The sequence below is a fragment of the Mchenga conophoros genome, linkage group LG4 (genome assembly GCF_057382185.1).
Source record: "Mchenga conophoros isolate Kocher_MC1m ecotype Shallow Benthic linkage group LG4, M_conophoros_male_GT1.1, whole genome shotgun sequence".
NCBI lineage: Eukaryota > Metazoa > Chordata > Actinopteri > Cichliformes > Cichlidae > Mchenga > Mchenga conophoros.
Window position 1 is genome coordinate 23,239,018 of NC_140529.1, and position 13,142 is coordinate 23,252,159.

The 13,142-nt window shown below is 41.8% G+C and overlaps 2 protein-coding genes across 3 annotated transcripts in view; both read left to right on the plus strand.

Moving 5' to 3' along the window:
* The first annotated feature begins 731 nt into the window (after positions 1-731).
* Positions 732-8,447, plus strand: e4f1 (E4F transcription factor 1). The gene is made up of 14 exons (XM_085271098.1): positions 732-889; positions 1,142-1,260; positions 1,354-1,438; positions 2,212-2,393; positions 2,499-2,619; positions 2,724-2,876; positions 3,024-3,214; positions 4,164-4,403; positions 4,563-4,674; positions 5,502-5,719; positions 5,800-5,998; positions 6,087-6,250; positions 7,503-7,562; positions 7,711-8,447. The coding sequence occupies exons 1-14, from the start codon at positions 793-795 to the stop codon at positions 8,074-8,076; spliced, it is 2,307 nt and encodes a 768-aa protein (XP_085127224.1). The 5' UTR covers positions 732-792; the 3' UTR covers positions 8,077-8,447.
* Positions 8,448-10,982: 2,535 nt separating this feature from the next.
* Positions 10,983-13,142, plus strand: part of grid2ipa (glutamate receptor, ionotropic, delta 2 (Grid2) interacting protein, a) — a 31,583-nt gene continuing 29,423 nt past the window's right edge. Inside the window, exons 1-2 of one of the 2 annotated variants that reach the window (XM_085271104.1) lie at positions 10,983-11,441; positions 12,829-13,082. In XM_085271104.1, coding sequence (XP_085127230.1) covers positions 11,360-11,441; positions 12,829-13,082 — 336 coding nt within the window. In that variant the 5' untranslated portion in view covers positions 10,983-11,359. The remainder of the gene's footprint in view (positions 11,442-12,828; positions 13,083-13,142) is intronic. The other variant, XM_085271103.1, reaches the window with a different exon arrangement.

Genomic DNA, 13,142 nt, shown 5'->3' on the forward strand with positions numbered 1-13,142 from the left:
TAAAGTTTGTCTTACAAATAGCAAAAAACAGTTTTCTTCAGCAGTGGGAACATGTTTCTGCTGAAAATTTTTGTTTCCTGTCCATATGTTATGTATCATACATTTTCAAGATACTCAGTAAACTGACATTCTAACATAATAATCTGAAATTTTGAGAGGATGATTTAAAATGTCGATTTAGCTCTGGCATTAAAGAAGAAGAAGAAGAAGAAGATAAGTATTACAACTTAGAAGTGATTTAAAGTTACCTTTCACTCAGCAGTTAGCTCTAACCATACCAGGAAAAATACCAACTGGAGCATAACAGAAACCGTTGTTTTCCTCACTCCTTTAAGTTTAACTCATTTGGGATTAACTCGTTTAAGAGTGTGGGTGCAAAGGAGCACTCCTCACATGTATTATTGCCACCGGTTTGTGGGATTTCCCAGTGGTTTGTAAAGACATACATGTATACAGCGAGCGCCATTTATAGTTTGTTTTCTTCTAGAAATGTCTCTATATATTATTTACCCGTCACACGTCATTTCAACTGCGCATATATGAAGGAAAAATAGAAATAGAAATATTGTATATTCTTTCCTAATAAATCTTATATTAAATGTACTGAGCTGAATGAGAGCTGCCTGTATTATGTGTATGTAAACATGCATTTTCAACATAATGAATTTTCGCCTTTCTGTCCGCGAGAAGACATACGCACGCGCTCTTTGTTGTTATGACTACGGGGTCGTAAATCCGCCATGTTTTCCTCCCTTTTGCAGCGTTGCGACAGAGACGGAGGATTGAAACGACATGAGTGTGGAAAATAATCATACGGCAGAAAGTGAGCGGGAGCAAACGAAGAACGGCAATGAGACGATCACCATTCAAACCACGCTGGGAGACGAAGGTGAGTCCTCATAGCAGCTAAAGCAGATCTGAACTGTTTATTGATTATTGTGTTTGGGCCTAACTTCCTTCATCTTCAAATGTTGCTAACTGCCGTTAGCAAGATTAGCTTGTTTGCGACCTCGCCTCAGCGTTGTCCACGTTAGAAGTCCAGCCAGTATTTGGGAAAACTTTACAGCAGACAGGTGATGGCTTACTGCAAAAACAGGTGAGGTTGCCGCACATTGTAAGGGCTTGTTTCTGTGCTTTTTAGATGAAGATGTACACAAGTGCGGACGCTGTCAGTCCGAGTTTTCCACATTGGAGGCTTTCATCCAGCACAAGTTACACCACTGCAAACGTGTGGAGGCACGGGACGATGGCAGCCCAGAGGTATAAGATGTGATGTGTGTTTTCGGGGAACACTCTAAAATCGGAGGGTTTTTACTGAGTCACATCAGGTTGAATGCTGTAAAATTTTCACAGGTTGCTGCGGTCAATGGAATTTCTTCTTCAGAGGCGAAAACGGCTGAAGTAGCATCTTCAGCAGAGGCAGTGAAGACTACCGACGGTGAGTCAAGCAGCAAAATCTATTCCCCTGTTAGCCGTTTAGCTAATGCAATGATAGACCTCATAATACAAATTTTAAAAATGGATCCTTTGTAAATATAAATAAACAGAATTTAATGATTTTCAAACCTCTTAAACCCATATTTTATGAAAAAGCATTAATGATGCCTTTCCAGATGCCCAAGCTTGTAATTACATAAATATTAGTGCACACTCATAACATCAGAGATGCAGGCTTTTGACCTTAGCGCAGACGACAATCCCATGGTCTCTCTGTCTTTAATCCAGAGGACACTGCATCCATCTTTTCCAAAAAGAATTTCAGATTTTGACTTTATTTGACCGCAGATCTGTTTTTCACTTTGCCTCAAATCCATTTTAAATGAGCTTTGGCCCCGAGAAGCCGTGATACAGTAATTTTGATGAGATAATCGTGCCTGGTATCAGTTTAAACATTTAATGTTTTTTTTGTGTTCTATTGTGAATAAATTAAGGGTTTATGAGATTTAGAAATGGATTCTGTTTATATTTACAGTTTACACAATGACCCATCTTTTTGAATTTGGCTTGTATTTACCTGCATTTCCCACATTGTATTTTTCTCAATGTGTGTTTAATCCCAGCATTAATCTAAATCCTAAGAGGCTGAGATGAGACAATGTTCAGTATGTTAGTGACAAGTCTCTTCAGCTCAAGTTAACATTGTTTTAAGCTTTTTATTAGATTTCAGATTGAATTATTACTTTGGCTTTTTTTTCTTTTTCCTCCTCACAGATGTAAGCGACACTCAGTTAGGTCGAGGGCGCAGGAAGAAAACTGCTTCCCTTAAAGTGTCTGACCAGTCAGATGAAACAGAAGGAGTCGTATCTGACAGTGGTGACAGTGACAAGCTCATGTATAAAGTCAACACAGAGGGACGTTACATTTGCCACCTTTGTAAAAAAACATTTAAAACTGTGAGTTTGCATTTATTTTAATTGGAAAATGTAAACACAATGGTTATTAGGAGTTTATGTTGCTAATTTGGCCTGTGTGATTTATTCATTTTTTCTTCTTCTCAGACCAATATCTTGAGAACGCACATGAAAACTCACAGTGACCAGAAAAACTTCTCATGTGACCTATGTGGGACGTCGTTTCGAACAAAAGGTTCCCTGATTCGTCACAACCGTCGCCACACCGGTACGACGAGAAAACCGACGTCACACGAGACCTATTTATTTAATCCGACGTCATCTCGTGAAAATGACCTAACTACATTTTAAATGACATCTTTTCTCTTGCAGATGAGCGGCCGTATCGATGTACCCTGTGTGGCCAGGCCTTCAGAGAATCCGGTGCTCTCACCAGACACCTCAAAGCTCTCACACCATGCACAGAAAAGATCCGCTTTGTTCAGTACAAGGAAATCCTGGTCAGCAAGGATGGAGTGCAGAAAGGTTGGATTTAGCTCCTGTCTTTGTGTATTTGTTCTTAAGAAACTAGCTAAAAACTAACAAGTCGTCTTTATGGATGTATAGTCAGTTTAATTTATAGTGTATTATGCCTCAGTTTGAAGATTTGCTGATTCTTTGCGATTTGTTCAGGAATCGACGCTGATCAAGCTGCAGTGGCTGCCCAGCAAGAGGTTGTAGTTGTGGAGGAGCAGCAGCCGGTGGAGCAGGAAATGGTGGAGGCTGAGACCGCTGTGGTCAGTGTGGTAGAGTCTGGTTCCCAAGAGGTTCTCCATCAGGTCCACTTTACAATGGAGGTTGATGGAACTACACAGGAGCAACAGGTTAGGATGAAGATTCAAACACTATTTTTAAACTCTTGCTAAAATGCACACATAAGACATACTGAATCCTCTCCTTTAAAGTTATTTGGTGCATTTTTGCACGAGATTCTTTTGAGGCAGTTTAAAGTAGAGTTACACAGAATTTTTTTTTTTTTCTTCAAATCTGCAAAGAGATGATTGCCAGCATTCATAATTTCTGGAACTTTTCTTTGATGTAGTTTTCTATTTGTTCAAATGTAACATTTCTCACAGTGCTCCAGCTTACTACAGAGAGCTTTCCTGTAAAAATGAAATCAGTTTATCCCACTTATATCTAACATGCTTTTCAATATCTGCACCCCTCTGTAATTACACTGCAGATACACTAGTTGGCAGTGGTGGTACTATTGAGGTTTTGCAGATGTGTGACTGGTAACCATGTGACATTAACTGGGATGTAACAAGCAAGGTGAAAATGTAGGATTAAGTGAATAAGGCCTGAGTCACACAGGTCAGTGACCATCTGGCAACCGCAGGTCATGAGGGGAAAAATAAGTTCACTGACCGGTTGCATGTGGTGGCTGCAGCTTGATGACAATTGCTGGGAAAATCATTGCTAAAGCCCCAGTCACACAAGCCTAGAGACCAGTCAGTGACACTGGTTTTCTCATAGCGACTCATCTCTCCCTGGGGAAAACATTGTGTATTCCTCGATCAGTTGGCAGAAACCTGTTTGTGATTATTTGGTTGCTAGCATATCGCTGCCATCGCCTTTAGTTTGCATGTAAGAGACAGACTTGTCTACAAAATGCTCACCAGCTACTCTCCGGGCTGCAGTGACTGGTGAGAGGCAACAGTCAGCTGCAGGATAGTCTAATGAAATTAGCACAGATTGTGTTATGACTCATGCTCTCTAGTTTAAAGCCTGTCATTCTTTCCTTGTCTGTGCTGTCGGTCTCTCTCATGTCAGGTGGTGGTGGAGCAGTCTCAGGCAGAAGCTCTGGCGGCTGCTGCAGCAGCAGGTGACAATCTCATCTGTCAGGCCATCATCAACTCTGGCATTGCACTGGGGACAGAGGAGACTGTAGTTGAAGAGACAGAGACCCCACATGCAACTGAGGAGATAAATAAAGTTGTTTCGGAGCACCCTGAAGCCGACGGAGGCGTCATTGAGATCCAAGTTAAAGAGGAGTTTGTGGAGATGGAGGAGGTAAGTACTGGGAGTGTGAATTGACACAGCATATACATTCACCAGACCAGGAAATGGTACGCTTCGTTATTTTGTTAAAAGTCAAGGTTTTTCATCACGAGACACTGTTGTATTTTCTTTCTGGTGCATTTTAAGTTTTCTGTGGTTTTTGTTTTGTAGGAAACGGGTGACAGTGGTGATCGGACATCATCAAAACTGCACACTTGTCCACACTGTAACCGCTCCTTCAAGGGATTGAATTATTTCCGCTTTCATGTTAAGGGCCATTTAGGTAAGTCTCTACCCAGCACTGCGACTTCATCAATTAATGGTTGTATGGAGGCTGTGTCAGAGTAAACTGGTATGAAACCACTTGACTACAGGAATCACATTCTTCATGGGCGTGTGGATGTTAAACAGCAAGGACTGAAGGTTGCTGACTCTAGCACTGCTAACGTTAGCTAAAAATACGACTTCATTATTAAAGATTGTTTGTCACTTTCCAGTGGCTCTTAAATATATGCTGAATATTCTTGCTACATTTAACCACACCCATTATACTGGTGCCAGGATTTTGTTTAAAAAAATATAGATAAATAAGTAATTTATTTATGTTTTAATTATTAGGCCTTTATTTTCACAGGGCAGTAGAGTAGATGGGGAAAGTGAGGAGAGCAAAATGTTGCGAATGACTTGGAGTCCACTCTGTCATTCACACGTCTTTTGGTTGCTTGCTCAACTTTGTTAGCTATACTTTCGTAATTTTATTTAACCTGTAATTTTTTTTATTAGGGTTAATGAGGTTTTTTAGTCACCAGAGACCTCCCTCGTCCTTGTCATGTTTTTTTGTTTGTTTGTTTGTTTGTTTTTTTGTTTTGAAATTAACTCTCATCGTGTGACTCGGTCTTACCAACTTCCAACATAGTTGTTCCTGTTGCCAAATACAGAGAAATACAGAAAGTCGCCGCTGATTTCTCTATCGTTATTTACACTCTACAAAGTCATGCCAAGTGTGCTGGATTCAGTCTTTTGTTGTCTCAGTTCTGACCTTCTTGCTTTATAGGTGCCACTTGTGGTAAAAGATGTTTTGTTCTTGTGTTTCCCTTCCTCTTTATGCAGGTTATAAGCCCTTCAAGTGTACATTGTGCCATAAAGAGTTTCTAACTGGTTACCTGCTGAAGAAACACATGGAAGTCCATGTCAACGAGAGGAGATACAAGTGCGGCGAGTGTGGCAAGCTCTACAAAACCATCGGCCATGTACGGGAACACATGAGGGCACACTCAGATGACAGACCTTACCACTGTACCAGATGCAACAAGGCATACAAAACCAAGGTAATTCATTAAAAAAAATTCTTGAACTAATGGCATGGGGGATTTCACTCCAGTCTAACAGATTTTCTTCTCTTTCTCAGAATGCCTTGCAAGTGCACCAGCGGACTCATGGTGATGTAAGACCGTATGTGTGTCAGTTTTGCTCGAGGGGCTTCAGAGAGAAAGGCTCTCTGGTACGACACATCCGCCATCACACCGGCGAGAAGCCTTTCAAGTGCCCAAAGTGTGCACGGGGCTTTGCTGAGCACGGGACTCTCAATCGGCACATGCGCGCTAAAGGTCAGGACGACACACAAAGCCTAACTGACTTATGTACTGGCAGCACAGATGCAAACAGCCCAGTTAACACAACCTGTATTTATACCAGGCGGCTGCCATAAGGATGACGCCTGTGAGCAGCAGGTTGTTTTAACAGAAGGACAGACAACACTGGACAGTCCCGATGCAACAGCCATCATCTCAGACGATCCTAACGCTGTGTTGGTGGAGTTCTCCTCAGTGGTGGCAGACACACAAGAGTATATAATCAAGGTTAGCACTACAGGTTAATAGAAAACATAGTCTTTGCATAACAGTTATTAGATGGGCAGAAAAAAACAAAGCTGTTAAACAGTTGCTGTGAGGGGGGGTTCAAAGTTTGGAGCATGTTGCCAAATCTGTCCAGAGTTCAGTCACAGCAGGTGCTATTCTCTCTTTTAGATCAGCGACTAAAGTGCAAGCTGAAGTGTGTAATTTCACTCTTCAAGTTGTACTAAATGATTATATCTGCAGCGAACTGATTGGGTCGCTGATTACAGCCAAACAATTTCCTTTGCCATGTTTAGGGCCTAGATTACGAGATTTCCGAACCACAGCAAAATGTTGTATGTGATATTTCATTAGTTTTAAAGAGAAGTGTTACTGCAGAATGACTGGAATGGGGTTGAAATACTTGAAGAGCAATTTTGTATTCAGTGGAAAGTCAAATCAAAATCAAATCAAATCAAATCACTTTTATTGTCACATCACATGTGCAGGTACATTGGTACAGCACATGTGAGTGAAATTCTTGTGTGCGAGCTTCACAAGCAACAGAGTTGTGCAAAATACAATAATGTAAACAAGCAAAATACAAGACTGGCTACATCTGAAACTAATAAATATATGTACAATATATAATAGTATATGCATTTAGTCAGAACTAAGGCAGTTTGTAAAGGTCTGAATTTCAAAAGGAAAACTCCTTTTATCTTTTTAAACAAAAAATCAAAAGTTTTTTTAAACCAAATTAGTACTTTGAGCATTTTCCATTCATACCAGAGAAATTTAGTTTGAAAACCAGCAAAAACAAATATGGCTTTTGTTGAGCACTGTTTGAAGCATTTTTTTTTCTGTACAAGCTGCCTTAAGGCTGTGAAGCATTTGTAAGAATTCATGAACGCATATATTTGGCCTATGATTTTGTGGACTTGGGGACCTCCTGTTCTTGTGTCCATATGTGGGAAGATTGAAATAGGGAGAGCAGGAACTGGAAGTACATAATAAAATGTGCAACAGATATGACTTTGTCAGGAATTGTAATGTAGGTGGATTTCAAAGCAGCCAGTAGATTAAAAGCAACTGTGTGCACTCTAAATCAGGGCCAATTAGACTTGTACTCTGGAGAAGGACGTTGTGTGGTCCTGTTAGATACCTTAAGTCCATTTGCAGTCCACTCAAAGGATTTGTTTGCATGCATCCACAGTGTCTAAATAAACACAAAAATCCTGATTATTAATTTGCTTTGTTGTTTTCCATCATTCAGACACAAACGGAGGAGGAAGTGCAGCAAGAAGTGACGGTCATTGAAGACAGCCAAAATGAGGTTGGTTCACAAGGATTATATGAACGTGTGTTGGAGCATTTTGCAGAATATGTGAATCTCATTATTTGCTAAAATTCAAGTTGAACCCATATAGTGTTTTAAAAAAACAAAATGAAACAAAAAAGCCATCAAACTCTGTCCCTCCCAGATGGGAAACCACATCGTGAAGGTGGTGCAGAGACTCGTCAGCCAATCGCAGAGTGCGGGTGGCGCAAGCAGCCACCAGATCATTGTGCGAAATGTGGCCGAGAACGAGGAAGGCCTGTCCATCTCTGACTGCGGCGATACCATCACCATCGCCACGCCCGAGAGCCTCACCGAGCAGGTGGCCATGACGCTGGCCTCCGCCATCAGTGATGGCAGACTGCTGGCCAGGGCAGGTACAGCGGAGGGAACTGTTACTATGGTTACCACGGAGGAAACATTGGAAGAAGGAGTACAAGTGGTGCAGCAGCAAGAGGAATATGTCATCACCTCCCCAGACGAGGTGGAGTTTCAAACAGTCGTTGTATGATCAAAGCGGATGCTAACTACAGACTGTTGTGGCTTTGATTATGACTTTGTAGCCAGTAACTGTACAGTTTATTTGCACTTCAAGTGAAAAAAACCCAAACTAAGGCCAAAGTGTTTTTGATTCATGCGGTACACAAGTGTGCCACAGGACTACTGCTTCATCACACAGCTCATTTTTGTTGGTCGATCTACTAACATTATTCTCTTCATTAAATGTTTTGTCTAATTTGGGAACTTTTGGATCTTAAAATGATAGGCATGCACAAATGCAGGTTTGTTTTTTGATGAAATAAATGAAACATGCCATTTGTCGTTGCCTAGTTTTTGGCAGTTTTTGTACGGCAAATAAAAATAGCTGTTTTTTACATAAAATGACATCATTTAATTTCAGTTTTTCCTTCCTTCATGTCTCGGTCAGGTGTGAAAAACACTGTGGCTGTTCTGAGCTGGTCAGTCACAATGAATCTCTAAGTTTGATAGATGTAAAAATATCAGATTAGCTAGAGTTTGCATCAAATAAATGCTATTTTCTTACATAGTTCAGTTTTTTTGTGGGGGTTTTTCCAGTCATGTTTTCTCTGAGTGGAAAAACTCCTGATGCTTCTACTTTGTGTCTTTGCTGCTTGACTAAAATAATGTGTTGTTGGTCATTTTACTTTATGGTCTTAAATTAGTTCTTATTTCTTTGTTGTAGAAGTGTATATGTGGCTGTAGAGCAGGGGTCGGCAACCCTAGGCACGCGTGCCACGGCTGGCACGCGAAGGGTTAACCGACGGTGATATTCCGTTTTTATGGGCCGATGATTTATTTTATTTATTTTGTAACGGTATAAACAATGAAAGATGGTGGATTGGCCAGATGCTGGCCGGTGTATAAAAATAACTCAGTAGTTTGGTGGTGGCTATGGCGGAGCTTCCTCAGATTCAGTAACATTAGCAAGTGGTGGAGGCCAGCAGGTGGATGAGGGAAAGGGGAGGCAAGAGGAGAGCCCCTAGGCGGCCGCCGGTCCGAGTGTGAACTGAACTTCAGGTAAGAAGTTATGACCTGTTGTCTATCTGGGTCAGATATAAACCAAGTTTAAGTGGAGTTTATTTTCGTTATGCTGACTTTTTACAGTCAGTTACAACAACTGGTACTGCAGCTGGGTGGGTGCTATGATGTTACTGATAGTGAACTTTATTTTATTCATAAGGTTAGTAGAGTTGCCAACCGTCCTGTAAAAAGACGGAATGTCCCGTATTCAGAGAAAATATTACGCGTTTGATATTGAGGTGAAAAGGAACACAGTTTGTCCCGTGACTGACTCTTCTCTCATCCTCTCCCCTCCCTCTCCTGTTGCTTCTTCAATCATGAAACTGATCAATGATCAGCTGATCGGCTTTTCTCTCTTGTTTGTTTATCGCCTGCCTTGCGCCAGAAAGAGGAAACCAGCGGATGTCGCGCTAAACAACAGCAGCACGTTTAAGCTTGATCAGCTGTTGTTAGAATTGATTTAATATTAATTTCCAGTATCAGCTGATGTTTGCTGGAGCCACAGCTGTAAAAGCTGCTGGTCATGATGTCTGTTTGGATATGTGTTGAGAGGGAAACATGAAGATGAAACCAGGAGATGTCCTTACTGAATCATCAGAGCTGAACAGGTGATGGAGAAACAGGTTTACCCTTTAGGTGACATTAATGAGTTGAAGGGAAGTTATAAGGGAAGGAAGAAATACACGGATACATCCGTAGACTCCAGACACAATGCATTTTTGCGACTTTCAGGTGTATGGACCAATGTTTTATTTTCTGATCAAACCAGAAATCTTTAATGAGCAGCTAGACTTCTCTCGCATTAACTGGCTGAGTTAATGCCAGTTAATGCAACATTGAAGCAGCTGGAATCCATAGCTGTGTGTGTTCATGGAGCTTGCATTTTTACCTGCTGGGCATCACTACCTGACAAGTTTAACTGTCTTCAGAACATTGCAGAGGCCTTATTGACAGTACTTGGCTCTACATATCTGTGTGAGCAGATTTTCTCTCACATGAGTGTCTGAATGCTGGACACTCGGAGACCTGTGTCTCTGAGTGGGAGACCAGAGATCAGAGTGTATTAACAGACATGCCATATTGGCTCAGTTTATTTTTCTTATCATTGTTGTGAGGAGACCATAAATAGCATTTGTATTTTCTGTTGTACAGTTCATTTGCTGTTATGGATAAAAAGTCGTTTTTTGTTTCAAAATAGCTGATAACTATTTGCTGATAGCTGCGAACAAATATAATTCTATAAAGTGGTTCTATATAGTGTGTAACTATTAATATAGAGCGCTATTAAATTTATTGCTAATGCAATCATATGGCACACTGACTTCTGAGGAAATTTTAGATGGCACTCGTCATCAGAAAGGTTGCCTACCACTGCTGTAGAGTGAACACCACCTGCCGTCTTGGGAATCCTACCTGTTTTGAAAGCATACACACCTGGCAGGTAAAGCACAGCATCCACTGCTGTGGCTCCTTTGTAGGAACATGAAAGCACTGCTGTTCTGTCATAATTCCTACAGAGACAAACTGGATCTATTGATCCATTAGCCCTGTGGTCTTGTGGCAAATTCACTGTGGATGATTGGCTTAGCCAAAAAAAAAAAAAACCCCTCCAAAAAACCACTGTTGTATTTGATGTGTGTATAACCTTGAGCCTATCTGTAGGCTCCATCTCTGTAACCAGTGCTCCAGTAGCAAGGTTAGCACAGATGCTATAATCAGAGACGTGTCCCTGGCTCATACTCTACAGTTTCTGGGTCATCCCTCAGCCCTCTGAGAGGGCCTCATGCACATGAGCTACAGAGGGAGACAGAGAGAGGCTGGGAGTGAGAGAGAGAAAGGTATTTATAGAAAAATGGGGCTTCGCTGTACCTTTTCTCGCAAAGAACCATTTCAGGACCAAGTGTGCATGTCCCAGTTTCCTGATCGTCAGCCACAGGGTTTGGACTGAGGCTGCTTCACCCAGGATGGAGAACCTGACTTTCAGACACTCTCCCTTCTCCTCCAGCCTCCACCACCACTGCCTCAGATTGCTACTTCTCTGAGAACAGGGGGAGGCACTGGCCTACGTAATCTCCAAATGTGACCTCTCAGGTACACTTGATTTACTTACGTGGGTAGAAGCCTTTGGAGGTAGTGAGCTCAGGTGAGGAGCAGCGTGAGGGTGTCCTGGGACACTCTTTGGCTGCATCGGCCCCCAAGCTGGGGGTGAAGATAGGCTGGCTGGAACGTGCCCTGCCGCAAGCCGGGCAAGGATGAGGCGTTTCCTGAGCAGAAAGGGCCGCTTCTCCCTGCGCCAGAGCAAGTCGGGAACTCGGAGTGCCTCCAAAGATTTCTGTAAGTCTATTTCTCAGAATGATAATTATTTTTATGCTATTCCCGAGGTGTTTCATCTAGTGGAAGTCAGATAAAGAGGGAAGCTTTAAAAGGACCTGGAGCTCAGATGTGTATCTGTGTCACAAGCCGGAGAGAAGAGGACAAGAAAGTCTCGATAGTGCCGCTTATGTTCTTGCAGGGAGAGAAGATTACGATTCACATCTCAGTAGTAGCGATTTTCCAGTCTGTTTTAAAGCCTTAATCAGCTACTGTTTGTTTCTGAGATCAAACTCTGTGGGTTTTTGAGTCTGTATATATGTATTGTATTCACCGCCCTGAATATTCATCCCTGTGCTCTGGTAAGATCTGTTTTTTTATGTCTTGTTTTGAAGTAGAGTCTGACATTTTCAGATTACTTTACAAAGGCTTGCAGAGAATTTGAGCTTTTTAATTAGTCTTTTTTCTTTCTTTCTTTCTTTCTTTTCTTTTCTGTGTCTTTACAAGACGAATCATTTGCAAGAAGAAAAACAATTCTTTGGTGCTGGTTGTTGCGATTGGTAAATATTTTTTAATGTGTTTTCCTTTCCGGTTTTCTGCCTTGGGATCATGATGTCATAATTTATATTTTTCATGGAGTAGCGGCACTGGCTTGACTTGTTTGATCAAATAACTTGCATCTAAGTTTTCAATCTTGGCCACATACATGACAACTATGTACAAATTAGCTGGTTCTAATAAGCAACACTGTAATACAAATACAAATATGGATGCTGCAAAAGACAAGAACATAGACAGAGATTTTGGAACAAAATAAAAGCATCTACACGTAAAGTCAAAGTGCACTAAACAGTCCCAATAATGTCCTACATATATCTTCGATGCATTCGGATGGCTGTGGAAGACGAGTGATTCTACTGGGAGACCTACAGCAGCTTAATGAGGCCAGTGACCAGGGGAAGGTCGCTGGTTTGACATGTGGGCTAGATAGCAGCAGGCATAAATAACCTCCTTTGGTTTATTAAAAGTCAATCTTTCTAAAACAGAGAGAGTGCCTTGAAATTTTGCAGTTTCATTAAATAGACCAGTGCACCTGCTGCTACAGCTACAAGCAGCTCCATATCTCAGTTGGCCCATTTAAACAGTCGGTTTGACCTCTATTCTACAGCTCGCAACCACCTCCACTGTATTAGGAGCTTTGGACCAGATTAGCAATGCTCTTTTTATGCTTTCAGAACATGCGATAAGCAGCAAAGCAGAGATGGTTTCACCCCTTCGTAAAGTGCCTATTGATATAACCATCTTTGAGTCTGAGGCTTTGCTCTGTTAATACCTAATTCCGCCCAAGAAATGTATAAATGAGCTATTTCTTTGCGTCTCTCCAAGTTTTATTTCTCTCTCTGTTATCCAGACCTCGGCCTCCCAGCCACCAATCAGAACTGGCCAGAGGCATTTGGCTTCCGACTTGGAGGCACTGGGCCCAGCTATATCCTGTCTGTTGTAGAAGGCAGTAGTGCCTACCTGGCTGGCCTACAGCCCGGTGACCAGGTGGTGGACATAGAGGGCCAGGATGTGACCAACCTCAGCACACCGGCGCTGATCGCTTTGGCTCAGACCCTCAAGACGGTCCCACCGAGCATCGGGGTGGTGTCACGGATTGAACAGGTCAGCTGAAAGTCAATAACCCACATTCAGCTCTACAATGGTGAAGACGGTGCAAAGGTG